This window comes from Spodoptera frugiperda, chromosome 1 (genome assembly GCF_023101765.2).
Source record: "Spodoptera frugiperda isolate SF20-4 chromosome 1, AGI-APGP_CSIRO_Sfru_2.0, whole genome shotgun sequence".
Classification (NCBI taxonomy): domain Eukaryota; kingdom Metazoa; phylum Arthropoda; class Insecta; order Lepidoptera; family Noctuidae; genus Spodoptera; species Spodoptera frugiperda.
In genome coordinates this window covers 9,031,713-9,056,231 of record NC_064212.1, presented here as the reverse complement: position 1 = coordinate 9,056,231, position 24,519 = coordinate 9,031,713, and the positions used below count along the sequence as shown (strand labels likewise).

General features: G+C 38.4%; 1 protein-coding gene across 2 annotated transcripts in view; it reads left to right on the top strand.

Annotated features, from left to right (window-relative positions):
- LOC118273528 (E3 ubiquitin-protein ligase mib1) overlaps positions 1 to 24,519 on the top strand; it is a 128,237-nt gene that overhangs the window by 40,562 nt on the left and 63,156 nt on the right. The window contains exon 11 of one of the 2 annotated variants that reach the window (XM_050693622.1): positions 2,560 to 2,711. The exons of the other annotated variant lie outside the window; for it this stretch is intronic. Coding sequence (XP_050549579.1) covers positions 2,560 to 2,711 — 152 coding nt within the window. The remainder of the gene's footprint in view (positions 1 to 2,559; positions 2,712 to 24,519) is intronic. 2 annotated transcript variants of the gene reach the window in all.

Below are 24,519 nucleotides of genomic sequence, written 5' to 3'. Positions count from 1 at the left end.
GATTGTTCATTGATCACTAAAAGCAGGATCATTATTCACTTTTGGAGAATCAATAAATTAATGTTCCTATGGTAGGTAGTCTACCCAGACTGTCACAGAAATATTTAGTGAGGAATAACAAGTCGAACAATTGGTGCTAATTTAATTGTGCAATGAGATTTTAATGTAAAATTGTAGCAAATGAATATGGTAAAGTGTTGAATGTAGACATTACCGGTTTGTTAGAGGCGGCGGTAGTGGTGGCGTGCCGGTACGCGCAGAGTGAGGCGCGCCGCGGCCTGCGCTGATGCTGCGGTATATGGTCCGTGAATAATCCACCCGTAATACTCGACTTAATGGCTTGGAATTAAACAATTAGTTGTTTTCTTTCTGCCTCGTCAATGATGAAGCTTCGCCTGAATGCCACTGAATACTGCTAGCTAAGATTTTCTTTTCAAAGTACTACCTTGTTGTTTGGAAAGTATATTTTAACAAAAATCTGTTATGTGCTAAAAAAGCTAATAAGTATTTTTTTTGTATAAAGTATATTCTTACGGTTTCGTATAATTCGTCTGATAAGCCGGCTCTTTGTTCATCCGCTGTAAGGCGACGAGCAGACGTTTTAATCAAGGCTAACGAATTTTTAACCTTAGTAAGAGGCTGCGCGATATCAGCCGCCTCCCGCCTCCCACTGAGTACGGCTCGCCACTTCTAGTGCTCGACGCGTTGTTCTTATCTTTGAGTAATTACCTTGTTGTTTTGTTTTTATTGTTCAGGCTTCCGAGTCGCTTTGTTTTATTACATGATCACTGTAGTGCTGCGGTAATTGTACTTTTTCCAAAGCTGTCATTCATGAAATAGATTTTTTGGGAGTTCATGTACAATAAGTATTCCAAAATATACAAATACAATGTTTACAAATATTTATTATTTTATGCGAGTAGAACAAAATACGCACCCATAAAACCGTAAGCGTAAAAGCCGCCCATACCCGTTAAGCTAATCAAAGGTTTGGTCAGATAAATTCGGCCCATTAGTGATTTTAAAACATTTTTTGCATAAGCCAACCAGAATATACATCAAAATTCATTATCTTAGTTTACGAGTCGTCCACACGTGTAATTTAGTTTAAAATTAAAGTACCGTATGCGGTATGCGAGTGTTATGAGGCCGTCAACTAGGCGGCTATAATATTCGTAAGAATATTTATATCGCAGGTCGGTGGCGGCGGCGGCGGCTCGCAGGGTGCATCTCACGTGCACCTGCGGATATTGCCGCGTAAATCAAATTTCTTATTTCGCCTCAACACTTATTTCTGCCAAGATGTGTTTACCTAGAGCGATGCTTTTTCGGTATCAAATTGTGCAATATTAAAGTTTCTATCACATATTTAATTTACGTGTATAAATACAAATGCGATTTTAGGTGTAAAGGTAACTATCATTACTAATACTAAGCAATATTGTACATAAAACTATCAGCAAGCATATAATTAGTAGCACATATGTGTAATGCATACACCGCAACACGATGGCATGAATTACAGGCCGTAATGACCATCTATATGCCAATACGATTAATATTTAATGCTGCTATTCTGTGCGGAATTACCCGGTGTCTGTGGTTGAGCTTGCGCTGAATTACTGCATCTGAATGGGTGTTGGACGCTTTGTCATCCCCCTGATATACCTGTGACTGCAGATTGGGATTCATCTCTCTGTATAAGATAAATCTAGGAGCAGATTCCAGTTGAATTATGTTCTCGACTATTATTCTAAAATAAAGGGAAATCTCTTATGTCGCTATGAATCCTTGTAATTATTTTCAAAGACCACTAGTAAATAGTACTTAAAGTTTATAGTTTATTTTATCCAGTTAACGTTTCATATGGATTAAATAATAATTAATAAAAAAGCTCCGAGTGCATAGAATTAATTATTCATAATTATGTATCTGAAAAGCTTTGAGAAGGTCTTTGCTTAAATGAATGTTATTACATCAAAGTGAAAGCTCTCATCTTACGGACCCTTGCAAATTAATTGCAGGAATGACAGAGCACAACGCTCGGCTCTCTTAATGCACGCTCACAAAGCAAAACGGCTTGGGCGGCACCGTCGCGGCACGCAGCACTGGTGATTATGATAATGACGCGGTAGCCGCGCTTTTTGCGCTGTTCATCCTATATTACTGACACGACACTCGACACCGTTTCTGATATCGCTCGTGCGCCCAGCACCGCGCCATGCCGCGTGCGAGCACGATTTTGCCTTTTGCTGCTCGCCTCAACCACTCCGAGACGCTTATAAATTATGCAAGTCGCCATAATCCACGCCCTAAACGCCTTCTCCACTGCCTCAATTATTCATTCGAGCGGTTTGATGTTTTAGAAAATTGTCGCGATACTCAAGACGGGCTGTGCTTTATAATTCAGCAGACGAATATCACCGCAGCTGCCACTGAATCTCTATATTTATAGGATAGAGTGCATACTGACCTAAATTGGACACAGATAATAATACCACCCCTCACAGTAATCGCGCTCCGGCCAAATTAATATTTTATTATATTTTCCTCTTGCAGGATTCAGAAGGCGACACTCCCTTACACGATGTCATTTCGAAGAAACGTGACGACATGTTGACTTTATTGTTGGAGCATGGAGCTGACATGACTCTTACAAACAACAATGGTTTCAACGCTCTGCACCATGCAGCTCTGCGAGGCAATCCAAGGTAATGCACTATATTTACTAAGAACAAGTAACTTTATCATTTAACTGGAGATAACTTTTGAAAGTAAATTCTCCATGTATGATAATATTCGATGATTATTATACACTAGTATATGTTTGAGAGCATTCAGCCTCACTTTAGCAACACGTTTGCTAAGATAACAACAACCCCAAATGATAGTAAAATAAAATAAGATATAATTTGTATAAAGATAATACACACTTCCACAGGAGGCCTTTATATCGTGGACTTTGTCTCAAATAAACATAACGTCGCTTGTTGTACGACATTATCCCTACGAGAATGGGTAGTTATGAGCGAGCCTGCCTCACAATAAACTGCTTACACGTCTAATACAGAGGCGATGTGTGTTGCCTACGCTTTCTGATGTCTTTACTGCCGGCAGCGTTGGTGCATGTTTTATTTTATACCTAAAAATATTAACTATAGCCTTGTTTTGATCATTCGTTTGACTGAAAAAAATGTCTAAATAAATAAAACAAGAAACTATTTAGATAGCATTTGATGTACGAAAATCAATGCAACATAACGGTTGTGTATGCGCATAATATTTAAATTTTAATATTTTATTTATAACACTTTCATATCACAAATATACCATTACACTTAATAATAAACAAGTTTGCTGTGTGAATTACGAATAAACACTAGTCAAATCTCATGGAACTCCAACGTAGCAAGTAGCGAGTTGCGTAGCAATGTAGCACATGTCGTAGCAACGTAGCAAATTACGTAGCCAAGCGCAACTTGTGTAGCAGACGTAGCAGGCGTTATATGTTAGTGTCAATTCTCGTAGCAGTATACTTTAATAAATATTTCTGTTATCTTTAATTTTAAAACAGCTTAGGTACACTATTGGTATTTATTTATCGTAATAAGCTTCAATTTATCAACGAATATGTTAAACGAAAATGTTGATTTTAATATCGTACATCATTGAAATAAATCATAATAACTTCGCAAAGTAAGAATCATATTAATAAAGTAAAGTACTTAAAAGATCCCGGCCATTCTATATTATGGATCGAAACCCAAAGACCCGTAAGGGAGGGTGGTCAGATAAAACTGATCTATGAAAAAGAAAACTTTGGTAATGTATTATGAATCGGTAAGAGTTAGAATAATGAATCTCCGCTGCCGAATCGTGCGTAAAGCGGTTTATTTGTGGAGGGTCCGAGGAGACGCTGGAGTCGCGGAGGCCCGCGCAACGACCGCCCACATTTATTCAAGTCACGTGACGCGTCCCAGGGAAATAATACGAAATGTGGCTACGTGACCAGTTCATTATGCGGCGGCACAGAGCCCAGCCCCGGCAGTCACCTCGCTCGCCTTCCGACACTTTTTCCTATGTCCGTCCGCTCCCGGCTCCCGGCTCCCGGCGCATATTACAAACAACAGAACGTGTGGCGACGCACCGACCCTCGCAGATTTCTTTAAATCTCTGATCGGACGCGATTTTCTTAAAACAACTACATACTTATTTTTGAAAGTTGATAAATACATACTAATCTTTAATGACTGCTTCGCTCATGAAAATGCTGTACAAACTTAAAATTTTGTAATTTACATAAAAAAACAAAACGGATAAAACGTTTTTGCTTAAGATTGTTGTTTAACGGAAGGTAATCGAATAGAAGATTGTCGTAAAACGTTCCTGATTTTATCGCGGAATGAGAAGTCGCTCGCGACTTTTCCCATTCGACAAAAACGTTCGTTTCCCCCTGGAGATGTAAAATCGTTTTATTTTATTACTTCCGCCAGTATATCGTAATATCAGGAAGAACCGTCCTCCTAGGTTAGGAAATACCCTTACTGCATTGAACGATTTTGATGTTCCTCGCTCGCTCAATTAAAACCGCGTTAAACTTTGCTCGTATTTTGTTAAGTCTAAGGAAGATAACATTACTTGTAGGTTATATTATCGTCAATTTAATTAAATTATCGTTAGTCGTAACATTTTGATATAATGCATCTCAAAAGCTCGTCTTTATCACATAAAGTGTATAATTTTAATCGCCACTTTAATAAATAATTTAATAAAGAACGGTTGTTCAATTCCACTGTTTGTCATTATCTTGTTACCTATAAGTAAATAAATTGACTCATACCTTCCAATAGATAAATCGAAATTGTATTTGAAAGAAGGATAAGATATTAAGGACGTATACTTAAAACGTTTTCCTGGATCATTACGTAGCTTTTGATTAATACAATATTTGGCTTGAACCTATTATCGGCAACGTGAACATCTGCGTTTGTTTCGCCGCACACCGCCGCTACTCATTCGATAAGACGCGTATCCGCGCCTGGCATTAATCGCGAGCTTAAATATTTTAACGCGTCGTAACATTGATTTATTCAGAGCGTAATCTCAGCTCGCGGCTTGTTTGTTCTTAGGCTCGAGACGTATAGGTAAGATTAAGCTACGCGCCCTCAATCCATGCCGGCCGGATCTCACAACTCTTTCCTCTACTAACATTACTGTACATATTCTGGTTAATATACTGAATCATTTGCAATCTTATGTTTGCTGTCGACCTTAACTCACCAATTACAAATAACGTAAACTAGTAGTATATAAGCTGGACTACGTCGACAAGTCCCTACGTGGAATATAGAACGAACAGAGTATTCACAGAAGATTTATATGGTCATTGTGTAGCGTTAATTGCAGCGAGTGGAGCGAAGTACGATGGTATCGTACCATCCGAACGAGAAATGTAATGCCCCGTCGACTGCTTCGGTGTGTAGCTCATGAGAATAATGTGTGCGATGTAAACACGTGAACCGCGCATACATGACGTCCTATTTCAGATATTAACATTCATGTTTGTGTTGCTGTGCGGTATTTAAATTGATAAATTGTTGCTTTGATGGCAATTCTCTTCGTTCAAAAAATAATGGTACGATTTAAAAGGGGGCCACGTCTAAGCGGAGATATAGTAAAAGGGCGCGTCTGACGGGCCACTGGGCTTAACTGAATCGAAACAGCGGTACACTGGCATTGAAAACCTATTGGCACAGATATCGACGGCGTCCGTCACAGAACTGGCCGGCAACGGAGCACATTTCAGTGTGGCAGATTTATGAGAACCGACCGACTGCTATAGAGGCATGGGGAGGCTTATAACTAGGAGGGACTGTGGAGAAGGGTCGGGCGGTCGCGGGAGGCTCTGTTATTGTGCGACGTTTGATTTACGCACGTACCGCTATCACCCTTTTGTTAGGCCGGATACCGACTGCTGTGCCAGTTCCGCTAGCCTGAATGCAGACTCTCTTTGCTGATGCTCACCTCCCCCACCTCTCCACTCTCACACTATCATAACAGACTTAACGTTTATTATGGACATAATTACCTAGAATATTTACATGTACACTCATTGAGTTTTATATAGTTAAAATAACAAAAGAACAATGTTAAATATTGCACTAATTGTATGGGATTACATATGGATAACATTATTTGAAATTCATGAGAGCATAGGACGTGTACCGATCTGTTGTAGCGCGGTGATTTGGTGGTGGGTGCATCGCAGTAGTGTGGCGCGCGGCGGTTGGCTCGTCGTTACCCGCAATTAGCGGCTCTACACACGCGGATAATCCGCGCGCTCGCGCCGCCGCCGCCCGCTCCGCCACCCGAGCCCCACACGATTGCACTACGGATTCAGCGAATAAATTCATTTGTACGCAAATTGTATCGGCGCTTGCAATTAAAACTTTGTTGGCGCTTCGAGCTAAGATAAATAACACTAATACATTCTGCTTATTGCGGGAAGTTGCCGGATACAGAGGATATATTAATGTTGTTCATAATTTGTTTAGGCGGATTAACCTTGTTCGTCGGTAAACTTACATTTAACAATAGTCCCGAGCTGTCCCCTATTACACATTCAAAGTTTCAGTACCAAAAATGTATGTAACTGGTGTACAATGATGATATTTGCATAATTTGGCTGTTACTTGCATATCATTATGTACCGACAGCATTCACATAATAGAGTAATGAATAGGTAGTGGCTCGGTTCTGTTAGGCAAATTACATTTAAAAAGTGATTCATTAGGACGTAGCCCTGCACACGTCGTGAGTACTATTACAAACATATTTTTCACACACATGTTACTTTGTGGCTTACACAAAGAATTAGTGAGAACCGAACCCGCGGAACGTTGCACATCAATTGGTCAGATTACGCACAAAAAATAGGAACATTTTTACTTTTATAATAATAAAAATGTATTCTCAGCACAAATAACCAGTAAATTCATAAACAAGAAGTTACTGTTAGTGGAGATATGATTTTCACGGAGAAAGGTCTGAAAAGCATCATCATTATTTTTGTCTGGCGTGGTAAGCAAATTTGTTCTTAACAAGATGAATTTACTGTTAGTCCGAAGCCGTTCGTCCTATTTGTTTATTCAAGTAAAAATGTAGATAAAAACATCTCAGCTGTTTCTTTCCAATCATGTTTGTGAAGTACGTGACTAGAGTAGTTGTTAATCATAAAACGTCTCCGTGTCTATAGTTTATTGCCCATTCACATGTACAATGCCCTTAGTTGCTGTTATTGGAGGTCTATTATTGTGATAAATTGTGTTGTGTATGTACCTAAATGTACGTATCCAAACTTATTTTCAAGCTACATAAATAAAAAAGCAAATTGACTTGAAATGTTGTCTTAATATAAGTTAGAAGGCGTATGCGAGAGCCGGAGGTAGTGGTATGTAGACCTACAATATCTAACCTAAGACAAATACGCGGATCTCCTCCGTTAGAACCTCTGGTACAAGTTGAAACCAAGAATGCGGGTGTGGAGCGTCCGTGTGTGTGTACACTCGACTAAACTTCCAGTTAACGGCCACAACTTAAAATCTCCAGCGGATTGTGGACTGTTCTGTGTGGCATATCTTGCGGCGTAGAATTCCTCTCAACGATTTGACGAAGCGTAACTTTGTTCGATGATATATACTTGCACGTGCTACCAACACGGAACTTGCCTCGCGTACACTGTTTTGTCAGCGCGTTCCGTCTCTTTGTGTGCCTTGCCATTGTTCCACTCGCTAATGTTGTTAGTGCACTTTTTCAGCGACTACGCTAATTTAAATACCTCTCCTTCCTTTTGTGAAGAGACTCGTCTTCCGTTTTCCGCGAGTGGCGGGTTCCCTTTGCGTTTGAGAAGTCCGCGTCGGGAGACTGCATTTAAATGAGACACTTAATCACCCGAGTTGGCCCCGCATTTCTTAAAGTCGTTTGTTCTCTTCATTCATTACATCCTTTCTATAGATTTATCAAGAACTAAACAGATTTTTCTTCCTCGATCGCGGTGTTTTTTAATTTAAATGAGAGTAAACATTAGAAAATATATTTACCATGCAGAAAACTTGTGATTGGCATCCAATTTTTCAAAGAAGTTTCTATGCTGGTTTGGAGTGCGGAGACGCTAACACCCACTCAAATTGTGTAAATATGAGGAAGGTAATAAACTCTTGGCGAGTGGCGTGCTCGGATTTGCCTAGAATTCTGTACGTGTCGTCGCCCCCTACTCCAGCCCCCCCGGGCGCCGCAGCCGCATCTCTTCGCGCTACTGCGCTACTTACTTTGCCTAGCGCCTCATGCACATATCAAACTTTTACTCGCAGATAGTGTTAGCGACCCTTTGAGACATTCGTTATTTTACTCTACACAAAACTTACAGGCTTACTTTACAAGTATTTAAACCAGTCAGTCCATTTAGTTTTGATTTAAAGTCACTAAATGTAGGAAAACTTGTGGAATTTCGAAACTCCGAAGTTAGATTGTTGCGTCATCAATGAAAATGGCGTACATTAGTGCGGCGTCGTTTTTAAACCATCGCAATATAGCACGTGAGGCCGCGTATTAATATCTTTACTAAGCTGAGTGGATCAGAGCGTCAGCGTGGCTTGGCCGAACGTAGCCTATGATGCATGGCATGGCTTGACAAAGCTCGCTTAATGAAATATTCGCAGGGAGAGTGAAACAGACACGGTCATCATTCACAGGTGATGTCACTTTGCTAAACACTCGCGATATATGTGTAAGGCACGAATGAGTTGGGTACCTACTCGTAAACGTATACGTTTAGATTACTTATTTTATTGTAATAGACTCATGTTTATGAGTGTAAAAAAGGTTTAAAGTAAATATGCCAACCTAAAAGGAACCAACGGAAGGGCTTATAAACACAGTTATTATTTCATCCGTCATATTTTTTCATTTATGGCGTATCAGACTTGATTAATATGTTTCGTAATTATTTTGTACTACAAGACATCTGGTTTATATTATAGTGAGACACATTAAGTTAATTATTATGTTATCCTGTTTCTACAAGGAAACTCGATTAGTTTCAAGCCATACTAGAGGCTTATAGTAAGCCGAAAAACATTAATAATTAAGATATTTTGTATTAAAATACAATGCTATTAATTAATTCCAATTCAATACTTATATCTGTACATGCGCTGTACTACTAAATAATCATGTCTACCCCAATATAATGTACGCCCATTCTCTCGTTTTCGCAAAATTATTTGTCACGTTATATTGATAAGTTCACCGGTTATACGTATGATCTATTCGCAAGTGAATCTTGGCGGAGATGAGATGGAGTAAAGAATGGCACCTTTTAACGGGTCACGTTTATACCATAACTTTGTTGCTAACGTTATTACGTCAGACGTGAAAACAGTAACTGAACGACGTGACCGCAATAGCAATAATCAATTGGCTTGTGTTTTATTACTAACGTATACTTCCAATGTTCCCGCAGAACAGTGATTTTTCTATGATATTATAAGTCCGTACTGAACCTCATATCTTCTTTGATGACGGGCCTAATTCTTCAACACACGCGTATTTTGCATAAAACCTTAAATAGCTTCGATGGAAATGATACTAAAATATTAAATTACTTTACTTAAGCTTACTCTTATGTAAACATGAAAAAATATATGAGTGGCTCTTTATATTGAAGAGCCAACTACAAATTATTCAGTAAATTCACTATCTGTAATCGGTTACAAGAAGGATTCTAGAACGATGGGTCACAGTTTTGATATCAAAACATTTTTCGTTGGCACCTGCTTGCTATAGTTACAAAAGCAGGAATTATGTATGCAAGCAAAATCGAGTTGACACTATAACACCACTGTTATGTTTCAATATGCAACGCGATGACAATATTGAATATTGCTAGGATATAATAGAATTTAATTATTTATGGTTGCTCACCTTGCTTGGCACGGCTCTATGTATTCCTTGTAATAAGGAAAGGTCTACAAAGAGGAGCACAAAAGCTGTTGGCATGCAGAGCGGAGCATGACGCAGGCGTTATTTTACCATCAGTCAAGATGACAGTTGTATTTTTCGCGGCCAGCGGCCGACGCTCAGGCGCCGGCTCCGCGTCGTTTATCATCGGTTCGCGATCCTGTTCAAGTCCTTAGTTATTTATGGATGCGATGATAAAAATTTCGAGGACTAATTTGCATAAAAAAATCAGGTGTGTTGTACAACGCCACTTTACCTTAAAAGTTCCTTCTGTAAAGCAATTGAAGGTAAGCTAAACATGTCATGATATTCATCTCATTCGCGTGAATTATTTTGAAAGTCAGCTAAATGTATCGTGGAGTCGCTGGCAGATGTATATTGGAGATGGAAGTCGGAGGCGTTGGCGATGCATCCGGAGACGGCGCGGGCGTCAGCAGTACGTGCGGCCGTAGTGCGGCATACTCGACTCGCTCCACGTTTATTATCGAGTGATTGCCTCCCTGCGTGATCCGACTTACCAACTATCCTTTGAAACGATCTGAACGTTCTTTTCCTGAGATTAGCTGCTTTTATTTCTATTTTACAATCCTTCTCGTGATTACAGCGCGTTCGTTAGGTAATTTATCGAATACTCTCTGTACCGGTCCTTCAATTTAAGTCTAACTGTATACATAAGCATGGTTCGATTGGGTATTCGTAGATTATTTTACTCTGATAGCGTTATTTCATGATTATACAAACAAATTTCAGACATTTGTCTATATTTTCTTGTGAATATACAAAATTTTGATTAACTGCTTAGAACATTTTCAATGCCTTAGCATACATGTTTGTGTACAACGCATACAGAGTTTTCGCCGACACTTTGACAGTTAGTAGGGGCAAGTCTGAAATATCGGCGTGCGCGGCTTAATCGCTCAGCGTGCGATATTGGCGTTACATCATGTTGTCAGCAGAGAGAAAAATTGCCGCACTCCGTCCCCCTCCGCGCCGGGCCGCGCCGCGCCGCGCGTTCCACACGCCTCGCTCGCCGATGTCGACAGCGCGTTTATATTACTTGGGGATTTATTGTAGTTTTACGAACGCACATTTATCTGTTTCTATAGAAAACAACGTGTTACGTATTATGCTCCTTTAATTAACTATACAAATATCGATTAAGTAATTAGACTCTTCAGTTAAATTTTCTCCAGTTTACAGTGTAATGCAGACATGAAAAACATTTTGTCTCCCAACGAGTTTGGTTTGGAGTCAGTGCCAAGCCAATTAGGCAACTAATTATTATTAGATGTAGACTGGTTACCTAAACTAACTTTAGTTGTACATATATTATGTTAACTTGCTATGAATGTTACTTGTTTTATTTCAGATGGGATAACATACTGACTTTTAGTAGAAATTTAAAAACCCTTCTAATCATGCAGCAATGAATCATCACAACGCTATATACTAATAACAAAATGGTGTCTCATTATTTAGTATGCATTGATGACATGCACCTCATTTCGTTATACATACGAACACACTTTGTAAAATGTAAATGCACATAAGAGATAATGGATAGAGATAAATTAGTATGTTTGCAGTATTACATATTAAAAAGTTAAGGACTTAGTGTTCCAGCACACTGCGTATGGTCCCTGTTTGTCGTACGTTTAAATATACAGAGTTAACTTATTTCTGACTGATTTAATAAACGCAAACAAATAATTAAAACGTTCATAAACTAATAAACAAATCATTTATTCAAATGAATACTACTTCATAACTCAGTTATGACAATGAAACTACAGAACGTATATAACAAGCCAGCTACAATAATTGTAGTCTCACATTGTCGGAGTATATTCAATAACAGGCGTACACCTGCTGATTTATAGGCAGAATAAATTCATTGATATTCTCATACAGCCAGTTTCGATCAGAACTATTCTATTTGCAGTAATTTAACACGGTGAAGTCATTATTTATGAACGCTGTATGACACAGACCTAGCAAAAGACTGAAGTATATTGCTGTACTGGAGTCATAGTTCGACCGATACATATGCTGTGCACTATTCCGTTCATATCCAGAGGGGTGTGGGTAATTGTACCAGTAGATTGTCGTGGTCGAGTGTTCGGCATGGTCCACGTGGCACAAGATTGCGGAGGCGGTGTTTGCTCTTTGGCGGAGCCCGCAACGGGCTTACGGTTCAGCGAGCCGTGCGGCGAGCGCGCGGCCTCTCGGGTCGCGTCTCCGGCCAAATTGAAATATCCCCGCTGCCACGACGTCCACCACTCGCATAGAGAACCTAGCTAGTCGTTCGCCTGGGGGCCTTAGCTCACACATAGATCTATCTCAAAATGAACTCACAACTCTCATTAATATTGTTTATTTTCCTGCTTCACGTTAAAATTCTCATATCAACCATTAAAAATTGAAATGAAAACAATACATGATTGTAGTTATTTGGTATTGTACCACACTATAGTGAGAATTTCATAACTCAAGTGGTAGGTAGACCCAAAATGGGTCGGGTCATATTTCGCTAAAAATTATATATTGGCATGGTTCTCGAACGATTCAATTTCCGTGCGCAGACAGCAGCGGAATTTACGTGCGCAGATTTACATGCCAACGAAATTATTTGCAAATGGTACCTCGAGCGATTCATCTATATTTTATGATTCGAACCGAGCACACTTTAAGGTTTCTCTCTTCGAAATGAAATTATCACTTTATATTTCAAAAGAAAAGATATTTTTCGTGTAAAATATGGAAATACGAACAGATGTTTGGCAGATTGTTTAGAACAGACTTTGAAATTCATCAAAGTTTATTTATAAGTAAGGATAAAGAAATGAATTTAATTCAATACTGCTTGAGGTACAGCTCTTAAAGACGGTTACTTTTTTATAAGTATACATTTTTTATATGATTGGTTATGAGTATGTATATGTAACAATGTCTTGGGTCTGATGTCTTGGAAAACAATGTATTTTCGGTACACGTATTACGAACTAATAGTAGATTGACATTATAGTTTCATTTTTAACCGACTTCATTACATTAGTGCTTCAGATAATAAATCAAAACTTTTGATTGGTCAATCTCCAAATTGTCAACTATATTACTCGCTCGACTGGAGTTTATGGTACCTATATCACACGTATAGCATTTTTTCTTATTATAACTGAAAAAAAAAACATGTACCTTACTAATAAGTTACAAAAGAGAGATTAAAATGAAGTATTATAAATATCGTTTATTTCTATCAACACTATCCTATAAATAATGGCCTCCCTCCCTTTAGCACTCAACTGTAATGTAATGTTAAGCGAAACGCAAAAAAACAACACACTAAGCACAAATTACTACTCTACTGTTTGTCCTCTCAACACTATAAAAAAAGAAGTTATCACTAAAGAGTGGTCATATAATCAACACAAGTTTATTAGTTTTCACTAATAGAAGCCGCGTATCATTCCAACTCTTACACATTTCACCAAAGTTTACACGTAAAGCAAAATAAAAACGTTGAAGAGCGCCTAACTCCTTATGTTTATTCCCGTGACTCCCTGTGAAAAAAGAAAATAAATAAGTGAAGTAAGTGACGCGTGCACACATTGTTTAAATCGATAACCTTTGTAGAGGTGGTTGCCTTACGAAGCCCTTTTGCAGGTAATCCTGCCCACTTGGAGTTATTGCCGCCGAGGGAAGGAAAGATTACCTCGGCGGGAGATAAGGAGGTCGACGGGGCTTCGAGTGCGATTGTCCCCGAGTCAGGCGTCGAATTGTGTCAAGTGAAGCGGCAAATTAAACGGCCGAGCCTTCTGCGCGCCTTGCGCACTAATCGTCACATAAACTGCTGCCGCCCGAACGTTTAATTACGTAAAATGCTTTCTTCGACATATACCTCACTAACCTAATCACTAACTACTAGCGTTTATTTATTGTCGTCATGCTATCATAATGTTCAGCGAGTTATACACTAATAGATTCTCATTAGTTGCCCCTAATAATACACATACCGGTAATTACCGCGGGAGTGAAACCAGAATAGTAATTAGCATGCGAATCGTAATTATAATCCCATCAAAAACATCCTGTAAAAAACCCAAGTCTCGCAGCTCAGTCTTTCTACCGTCAAAAGTTGTGAGATCCATGTAATACCAAGTCGGTTAATCTATTTAGTGTCTACTTGAAGGACCTTCTGTCTTAAGTAATTACATAAGTTATTATCATGCCAATATTAAAAATATTTAACGTTTTAAACAAATAGATCGACTTGGACATCGCATGAAAACAAAATGAATATTACAATATTATATTAGATTCTTTAGTCTCTCGCGCCTCACGCAATTGAAACTCTCGTTCCTGTTGGTCGCTGGCCCGTCGTGCTGTGTAGTGTGATACATACCAATAATCAAATCAAGCGATGTCCAAGTCGATCTATTTGTTTAAAACGTTAAATATTTTTAATATTGGCATGATAATAACTTATGTAATAATTTAAGACAGAAGGTCCTTCAAGTAGACACTAAATAGATTAACCGACTTGGTATTACATGGATCTCACAACTTTTGACGGTAGAAAGACTGAGCTGCGAGACTTGGGTTTTTTACAGGATGTTTTTGATGGGATCTCACTTCTTTTTGTAGAGCCTTTCTTTTTGATACCATCTACTTCTAACATTTATAACCACCACCAACCACCAACTGCATAAATAACTTTGTAATCCCATATATTTATATGGGATTACAAAGTTATTGATGCAGTTGGTGTATTTGGAAAACTGGACCGAAATTACAAAATATTTAAGTTTTCCCATGATTAAGACACTAAACTCTATATGTATTCCAAATATGAAGCTTCTAAGTCTGCTAGAAGTGCCTTGGACTTTTGATGATCGGTGAGTCAGTGAGTGACAAAATTTAGAAACTTTAACAAGTTGTCATTCTTAAACTACTGGTTCAAATTGACTGAAATTTTAAATATTCCGTGTTTATACAATGCCGGATTAGTTACTGAAGATTCAGGTTTCTTGCTTTATCCACAACCGAATTATAGGGGGTCGAAAAAGGCCCGAATTGCTTCGAGAAAAGGATGGTACGGCCGTGCCGCTTTTTTTTTGCTCGACTTGGCGGGGCACTGCCGTGCCCCCAGATCATGCGAATAGAATCAGTCATGAAGATTATTGCCCGTATTTTAGGGTACATATTCGACAGTCAGATAAGATTTCAGCAGTCAGTAGTTATACGGTATCCGACCTACTTTCTATTAAATGGAAATACATTTTCATGTTGCGGATTCGTAATAAAATACTAATAATGATACTTTACATCAACCACATTCCCAAGACGCCGACAATAAAAAACAGTGTACACGACAACATGTCAGACAGTAAACAAAATCTCTTACATCAAACAAGGTTTATTGATACGAAAACCAGTTCTTATTAATTGTATATTATTGCGAACAATACGCAGAAAACAGCGACATAATATATTTATTAATATTAATCCCACTTTATAAATCCGATGCACAAAATATTGTGCTACGCACATGTAGCGTGTTTCTTTGATGCTACGAGACCGTAGCATTTTCGTAATACTACGATCTCGTAGCAATTTCTGGAACAGAGAAGAATGCTCTTGATATATTCGACAACCTACCATATGAGATCATAAATTACAAACGAAACATTTTTCGCACCACATTGTGAGCTAGGTAATGTAAGAATGAGGATAAAAATAATATATTCATAAAAAAAGTTTATAACTGAGACTTGAAAAATTAAACTGCTTCAGATATATGATCAGATTTTTACATAATTAAGTAAGATACGATTAAACGATAGCGACAATGTGAATCGGTGGAAGGAAGCAAATTGTGAGTGACGCTAATGATAGGGCGTTCAGCAGTCGTAGTGCCACGTAGCGTCTTTCCAATTACGCTACGGCGTAGCGGGGCCGGAGTCACGCTGCGCTCCATTCGTTACCGGGACGTGCCACCAACATCTGGACCATCCGTGTTATAACTTCGATAACTTGTTGCTACACAAAATTGCTTTTAGTTTTTCTGATAGCATATTGTAAGTTTATTGTATGTGGTAAACGATACTTTTACTGTAAATTAAAAAAGTAATCTGTAGCTTGCTACGACGCGACGTGTAGTAAATAAAATTGTACTCGTATTAGTAAATTTAACATAAAGGCTGGTATGTGCGTAGAGCTGAAGTAATTTTCACAGCTTTTTTACAGAAATTGAAGCTTTTTACTGTATGGCGTATTGTTATTTTAAACGAAGTAATGATTATTATGTCCTCAGAACTTAGATAACAACTTCATATGAATTTAAAATTTCTAGAATGGTGTTATGTAAATAATGCCAAAAGTTTGTTAATAGCCGAATAAAATAGAGTATTCCGACAAAACACTCCACGTGGAATACAGTGATAAGGCGAAACTTTGTCTTGCTTACAAATTACACTCTGAATTTCAGTTGATAGAGACTCGCTCAAATGAAATCATTTAGACGGAATTGTCTGTGCTATTTAGGTTCACTATATTTTTTGTATTTTGATACGAGGTGTGTTCAAAAAGTATCGCGAATTTTGTGTTTTTTCAAAAATTATTTATTTATTCATGAATATCTATTTTGTCCCCTTCAAAGTAATCCCCATGAGATATTATACACTTGTGTCAACGGTTTTTCCAATCATCGAAGCACTTCAAAAAATCATTTTTTTTTATCTTGTTCAGTTACTCCTTCGATGGCGTCTTTATCTCGTCAAGCGTAGCGTAACGTCGTCCTTTCATGGGCCTCTTCAGTTTTGGGAACAAGAAAAAGTCACAGGGAGCCAGATCTGGGGAATACGGTGGCTGCGGCATCATTAGTGCGTTGTTTTTGGCCAAAAAGTCGCGCACAAGCAACGACTGTTTTTGGTCGCCATTGAGCAATTTTGGTACAAATTTCGCGGTGACCCCTCTCATGCCCAAATCATTGATAAAAATCGAATGGCACGAGCCATTCGGTATGTTTAGGTCCTCAGCAACTTTTCTAACGGTGATTCGACGATTGGCCAATACCATTTTCTCCACTTCATTAATTTTTTCGTCTGTTGTTGAAGTGCTCGGGCGTCCGGCACGCTCTTCGTCGTTCACATCTTCTCGGCCTTCTGAGAACATTTTGTACCATCGATAAACGTTGCTTCGGTCCAAGGTAGCTTCTCCGTATGCCACAGTCAACATTCGGAATGCATCCGCGCACTTAATTTCGTTTTTCACACAAAATTTGATACAGGTTCTTTGATCCATTTTTTTGAATAGGTAAAAATCGAAGACGATCCAAAACACGTGCAAGCAAAGCAGCTCTCAACGATTAAGTGAACATTCAAAATGGCCGAGTTTGCCGGCATAAGTGATAGACATGAGTACCAACATAACGCCACAAAAAAATCGAAATTCGAATATACGTAACCCGCGAAAATTCAAAATTCGCGATACTTTTTGAACACACCTCGTACATACTTTTTTGGTTTTATTTGGGAATCTCAACTAATACTATAAATACGACATTCGATTTTTTTTTCTTCGGTTATTACTTATCTACTGGCCAATTTTATTGAAATTGATTGGATGAATGCGGAGATGGACTTAGGCTAAATTTACAAAGGTGATTTTGTTACTAATTTAGTTTATTAGTACACACATATGTAAACCTAATGCCCATTATACATATAAGTCTATAGTGTTTACCTTATTGTAAAAGAGTAGGAAATAGTAGGAAAGCTATTACCGTACACCGATACAACTCCAACTTCCGTGCTATTAACGGGAATAATTGAAAAACACAATAACACTGTATCTAATCGGATAGAACTTCTTCGTGCTTATTCCCTTTTAAAACTCGTGTAGATAAATAAATACAATATGTATAACGGAGCCATGTGTTTCTTGTTACACGGTTACCCTATCTTATCGTAAGATTCCATATAAAATTATCTACCGTCAATTCTAAAATAAAAACTTGATTTTCTTTCTATTTTACAATGTATAAATTTTAACTAAGAAAAGTATCTATACCTGGTATAATTATTTAGTACTAGTGGTCGCCTAGTGGTTGAAATTCAACCATATACGATTTAATTTACAATACCACTTAACATACGTTCAAGGATAATTTTTATTTAACTCAAACTCAAACAAACTCTTTTATAAAACTCTATTCATATGAGACGTCAATATCATCGCAATGTCTATCGATTTTGACGTTTTGTCAAATACGATCAGATACTATGCATGTGTGTGTAATGTTTTATTTATTAATTTAATGTACTTTATAAGCATTATTTTTGAAAAATATTAGCGTCCTGCACTTTTCCTACACATAAACTATAAGTGTATCAAATTTTATGCTCCTACGTCCGCGCAATTTTCGTAAAAAGCGGTCCAAAGTTTTTGCATCACGTATTAATATATAGATGATTCAATATCCTAACACCGCGTTGAGCGTTGCATTCACCTACTCGTATAATAACCTCGGCACTCCATTATGATATTGCCCTCTGAGTGAATTCGGTTTCATATCTTCCTACATAAAAGTGGCTTTTTGAGCTTTACGAAGCGCGAACATCATTCAACGCAGCTTCTACTTAATTTTTCCCTCAGTATCCAATCAGTTTTATGCAAAGTAACTGTATTGTATTTGTTTTTATTCAAAAATGATGAGATAATATTCAATTGGTTATAGATTTTTAACTTATTAACATTCGTATTCATAAAATATATCTAGATACTCTGTGAAATTCGTTTTCAAAGTAAGACTCTTGTTTACATATAAGATGAGATACTACGTAGGTTTGTCAATATTTGCTGGTGACATATAACATACTTTTAGGTAGCTAGCATAGAAGGTAGTACATCATAGGTGTAGCCAGTTAAGTTGTCAATCAGGCACATAATTGACGGTGTGGCACTTACCGCGCCACAACGCCATTCAGCTGGGGCTCGCTGACACAGCCGCCGCACTCGACGCGCCGCACGTGCCGATCACCGCCACTCCTCGCGATACTATCGTACATGCGCTGCGATCATATACCACAACACATCTACACTATTCTACTAAACCCACACACACTCGTCATACACTTTGCTTAATTACCTCACGTTGATAACTGCTAACAGAACCGTATTAACACCTTATAAGACAAATTAACAACAATTCCACCCTTAAATGGTAAATACGAGCTAAATTCATTAGAGTTATAATTTTCAACGGCAAACTCTGCATGTGCGGAAAATGTTATTTCAATGTACCTGCGTTACGAAATCCCCACACTAAAATTAATCAAATTAAGAAAGTTTGCTGCAACGAAACAAAACATCGACCCTTATTTCGTTAAGGTAATTTTGCTGGAGGCTTGTTAACTGACGCGTCGCGACAATTATTTTCATATAACATAATCCTGGGGCGTTGCGAGGTGTGTTCTCTCGGGACACGTGATTTGGAGATACCGGGCGTCCGGCGGCCGGCGCCGGGTGCGGCTGGCCGGACTCGACGCCGAACATAGCTCGTTGACACGCCGCCGCGCTGCCTCGTCACAATTCCCGGAAAACTCGTATTAATGTAAATTAGAGTAACCTGTCCTTACCCTCCCTCGTCAGCAGAGGGACACCCTCGTCATTATATTTTTACTAACTTATTTTTGTAAAAACCGGCACAATTTTTTCCACTTACATTTTTCCTCAAGGATTTTAATAATTTCTACGATTATCTTAATAGCATTCTTTCGCGTTTTTGTTAATGTGAGAGTTTTACTGCTATTTGACTAAATGGAAAATATTTGACATGGTCTCTTGATCATGTATAAACATTGTTTTAAACAGTACATTTGCAGCTTATTGAAAAACTAATTCCAAAATTCCAGTTGGTGGAAAAACAGAAAGTATTTTGACACATTCGGGGGTAGTTTACCCTTGATTTAGCATAACTATTTTGGGTATAAACATTTGGCACTTGTAAATTGTAACGCTAACTGGTCATATTAAAACGAATTAATACATGTATTTACTTTGTTTTCAGGTAAGAAACAGTCAATCTGTAAGTATTTTAAGAATATAAACGACTCCATCTATGATGATTAAAATCATGATGCGCTGCGTTTAGTGATCTTCAATCATATATAGTGATCTTTAATAATAAGTTTAGCTACAACACAGTCTCGTGATATAACTCTCAAAGTTTTGTTCAAAAACGCCATTATTTTCTGTAGATAGGTACCTATGGCGTGCTCGCTGGAAACTCTAGAGAACGGAGACATTTGATTTTAAGCCTCGCGGACTATAAGTGTTATTTCTTCGTGAGAAGTATTATTCTGCGACAGGAGCGCAGCTCCGCCGTCTCGAATGCTCCATTTAGTTCCAAAGTTTTTCTCGTTTATCACCGTTGGGCTCTCAGAGGCGGAGATTTTTCCTTTAGATTTGTTGTCACGCCAGACCTTTTTAATGTACCTTTCTTATCGTGCCTCGATTAAGTAGGAACTTGTTTTAGATCTAACTCTTGGCTACTTTATTACTTCCTTCTAATTAACAACAGGGAAGAAAAAATAAATGAATCTACGAAATAATAAAAAATAACAACAACAGAACGTACAAAATTCTTTATTTTGAACTTTTGCAATATTAAAATTTTTTGCAATAATTAATTTTTAAGAGCCTAAAAATATTTTAATTAAGTGTTATATTTTTGTAACTAGACTTCGGTCTATTTTCGGTAAGTTTATTCTAAATCAGATTCTATTTAATGGAATAAGCCGATAAACGATCGGACGAATCACATGATGATAACTACTTGAGGCGTTGTCACAAGTCCTTTTGGAAGTAAACTCACTCACACAACAAAATACAACGCCAGCGTTGTTTCACGTTGGTTTACTGTGAGGCCGTGGTATCACTCCGGTCAAGCCGGCCCGTTCGTGACGGAGCATGGCACCTACACCTATCGAGAATGTCGTGTCGTTTATATTGACAATGTCGTGACTACTATTTTATTTGTTGACTAGCGAACCCCTGAGACGCAGTCGTGTTCGAACATTGTAGAACCCGATTGTGGCGCAAACAATTGGGGTTCAATTGTGAATGTAAAGTATCAAGGGACCTAATCAAACACATACAAAGAAGTTTTCAAAATCTGTCCAGCCGTTTAGGTGGAATTCAGTAACATACTCACGTACGTCCTTATTTGTAAAAGCTACAATCAGCAAATTCGACATTTTCTTGCAGGTATAAATAGAGCGTAATTAAAATCGAAACGTAAAAACGACGACGTGAGTAAACTTATTACATCAGTTTGGTAAGGTTGGTGAAGCGAGCGGTTCGTTAATTAAGCGACTGAAACGCGGCCATAATAAAAAGAGGGCAGATTAAGCTCGGCTCGGCTCAAGTGTGGCCGAACAGGTGCGAGAGGCGGTAAACTACAGGCACATTCTCCCAACTCCACCGCGTGCTGCGCTTAGATAAAAGGATTAGCAGACTTTCTACTCCCCTCTACAAAGTACTCACAATTACATTACGTCTACCACTCAGCAAATCCATGCGTAATTTACAATGACGGATAACAACAATCCCAAAATAAATATTACGCAAATACTTCTTTGTGATCGTAATATTTCTGGCCATTGCATATAAATATAAAGAATATTTTTCCCTTACGGATAAGATAATGTTTGTTTTGTGTCGTTATGTACCCGGGAGCGGGTAGTGAAGGTGAGATTGTATCCCGTGACGGTTCAGCGCCGCGCCATAATGACTCGGCGCGAGCCCGTTGACGTCGGCCCTCGCTCAGAGATTGGAAAATGCCTCCACAACTTTTCTACTTATACAAAAAGTTAACGTGAAAACTTTGTTAATGTTTCGATGGCTTAAGGGCTATTTTTATTGTTAGGAACAGAGTTTGTCGCATTAATTTTATGGAACTTAGTGTTTTTAAACCGTTTTTATTGCTACTATAGAAATATCATCAAGTTAGGCCAAAGATCTAAAAGAACTCGTAACTCGATAATGCCTTATCATTAAACAAACTCCGCTTGTGATCATATTTAATCATTCCATAGAATTTCGTAACTACCTGTGCAATACGAATGAGTTTATGCAAATTCCAAACGTTATCTTTCGATATGGGAACGAGATCAAAACAGTATTTTAGAAACATCGAGTCTCTTCTCTCAGTTGATGGCGTAGAATTTGCATAAAAATATAGTTAAAATGATTTGTGTTGTAGAAAATGTCTGACTTCGGGCAAATGGTGCTGTAAAAATGTTGGTAGATCGGGATAGGCAGGCTCGCGTAAACAGCTCGGTAAATCACGAGAATTGCGCGCCGCAGCTCGACTTGGACAATATTTGTGCCAATAAAATCCTCCCTAACAAAGCTGTTGTTGTCAACGAAAAGCCGCCTGACCTGTTTTTAGTCTATCATGGCTTCCATTGTCATCGTTTTCAAATCCCAATATAGATGTCGAGTATTTTTAGATCCACATAATTATACTTCCCCAATCCGCAATGTAAAAGCAAAAGAGACTCAATGAAGTAGTCAATGAGAACCTATAATTGAATTCAAAGTCTATTTTTGTGATAGCTACTCCTGTAGTTCAATACCAGTAACTAATATGTATGTATACGATTTCTTAGAGTGTAGTGTTGTGGCTTATATGAATAAAACATCAATAGCTTTAATCTGAAGATTACAAAGCCCCATCATTTAGAAAAAGGTTAGTTCATGGATATACCCAGTATAGTTATAATGCACATACTGGTCGTCTTCTTGACTTCTCAATAACTTGAAAACTATCACCGGCAGCTTTCGCGGGTGGGTAACTAATAAAGTAAGTTGGAGTGGAAAAGTAAACTAATATCGGCTTGTTCTGGCGACGAGCGCTGTCCGCTGCTGAACCTCGGCCGAGACGTCATCTTCGCTACAGATTTATTGCTTTTAATATGTGCTCTTCATTTACGAATGTTAATTACTTTCAGCCGAATATAAAAAGGCCGCTTTTATATTTCACGACTTCACATATTTTTAGGATAACCTGTAGTCTTGATAGCCCTTTACGTAGCTCTTGTCTTGACATATAATTGATGATCTCGTAAAACCTAAAGTTCCATAAATATAACGCTACTGTAATCATTAGCACTGCTCCCATCTTTCTCACTTCAAAAGTCGTTTTGAAGCTTCTTAAATTTTGTGAAAAAGTTTCGGTACAAATTAAGAGCAAATTTTACTCCGTCCGTTTAGCCATCAGTAATTTCAAAGTTCTAATGAATTTTCTTCTCTGACATTGAAAAATGAATTTCTACCCCTTATAGCCGCTGGGACATCTGTAAAGCACTGACCGGGAGCTAACTCACCCACGTCACTTTAATATGTAAATATTTAACCTCGAAGATTTTTTACCTACGAGAATATTGGTTGAAAGTGTTTGTTGAACTTGCAGTTCGAAAAGCCTGTCTGAGCTAGGCCTAGAAGAGCAAAAGGCGAGGTCCGCCCTATCCCCGCACCCCTCATTACCCCCTAACGGTGCCCCATTAAGCGCACGGGCCGAAGTGCCCCGGACCGTAGTTAATCCACGTCCTCATTCACTGTTATTTCGAAGGTCTGATCTAATCTAAACAGGGCTTAGGATCCTACAATGCCAGTATTTCGCGCGACTCATCCCTTTTATGTATTTGACTATCCTCATACCGGTCCCGACGCCGGTCGGTTGACGTTTGCCTTTGCTATAAAAGGAAATAACACTTCCGAAACTTCCGATGCGATTTTGCGTTAATGCCTTTGTATGAAAATTAATTCACTTGTAGTTATTTATGTCACACTGCATTTACCGTAACAGCAAAAGCGCCTGTTCACATACGAAAGATAGAGAGCTGCATAAAAATCACATATTGTAATTGACGCAGAAAGATTAGAGATAATAGTCCATGAAATGTGTACGAGTAGAGTGATAATGCTGACGCAAGCGGCTGCGAAGGCCGAAGTGGAAGGGTCAATTTGGAAGCTATTATACGGCGGCGGTTAGAGGCCTACTTCCGGCGGCTGCACTAAGCTGGCGTATTCCAATCCCCCCTGCTCAATTTCGGCCTTTCTGCAACACCATTCATCCTTCACTTATTTGATGTAAGTACATTTTCACGATGCAGCTGAAATATACAGTATTTCACTAGAAAAAAATGGTAATAACTAACGAACTCGTAATGATTTTTCTGTCTAAGTCTGGAAAAAGCTGGTTCGAGCCTCAGATTTGATGAACCAGCTTAATAAATTGCTTTAGAGGTGGAAATGTTTTAACTGTACCGCACCCGTAAGCCGATTTCGGATTACCTCTTCATTTTTTACGATCCTCGGAGAAAATTTACGAATTTAGATTGAGTATTTATGGATTCCATATCCGATATTCATTTATAGCCGGGTCGGATCCGCGCCCGACCCCTATGTGAACGTTGAAAATGACTTCTTGATTCA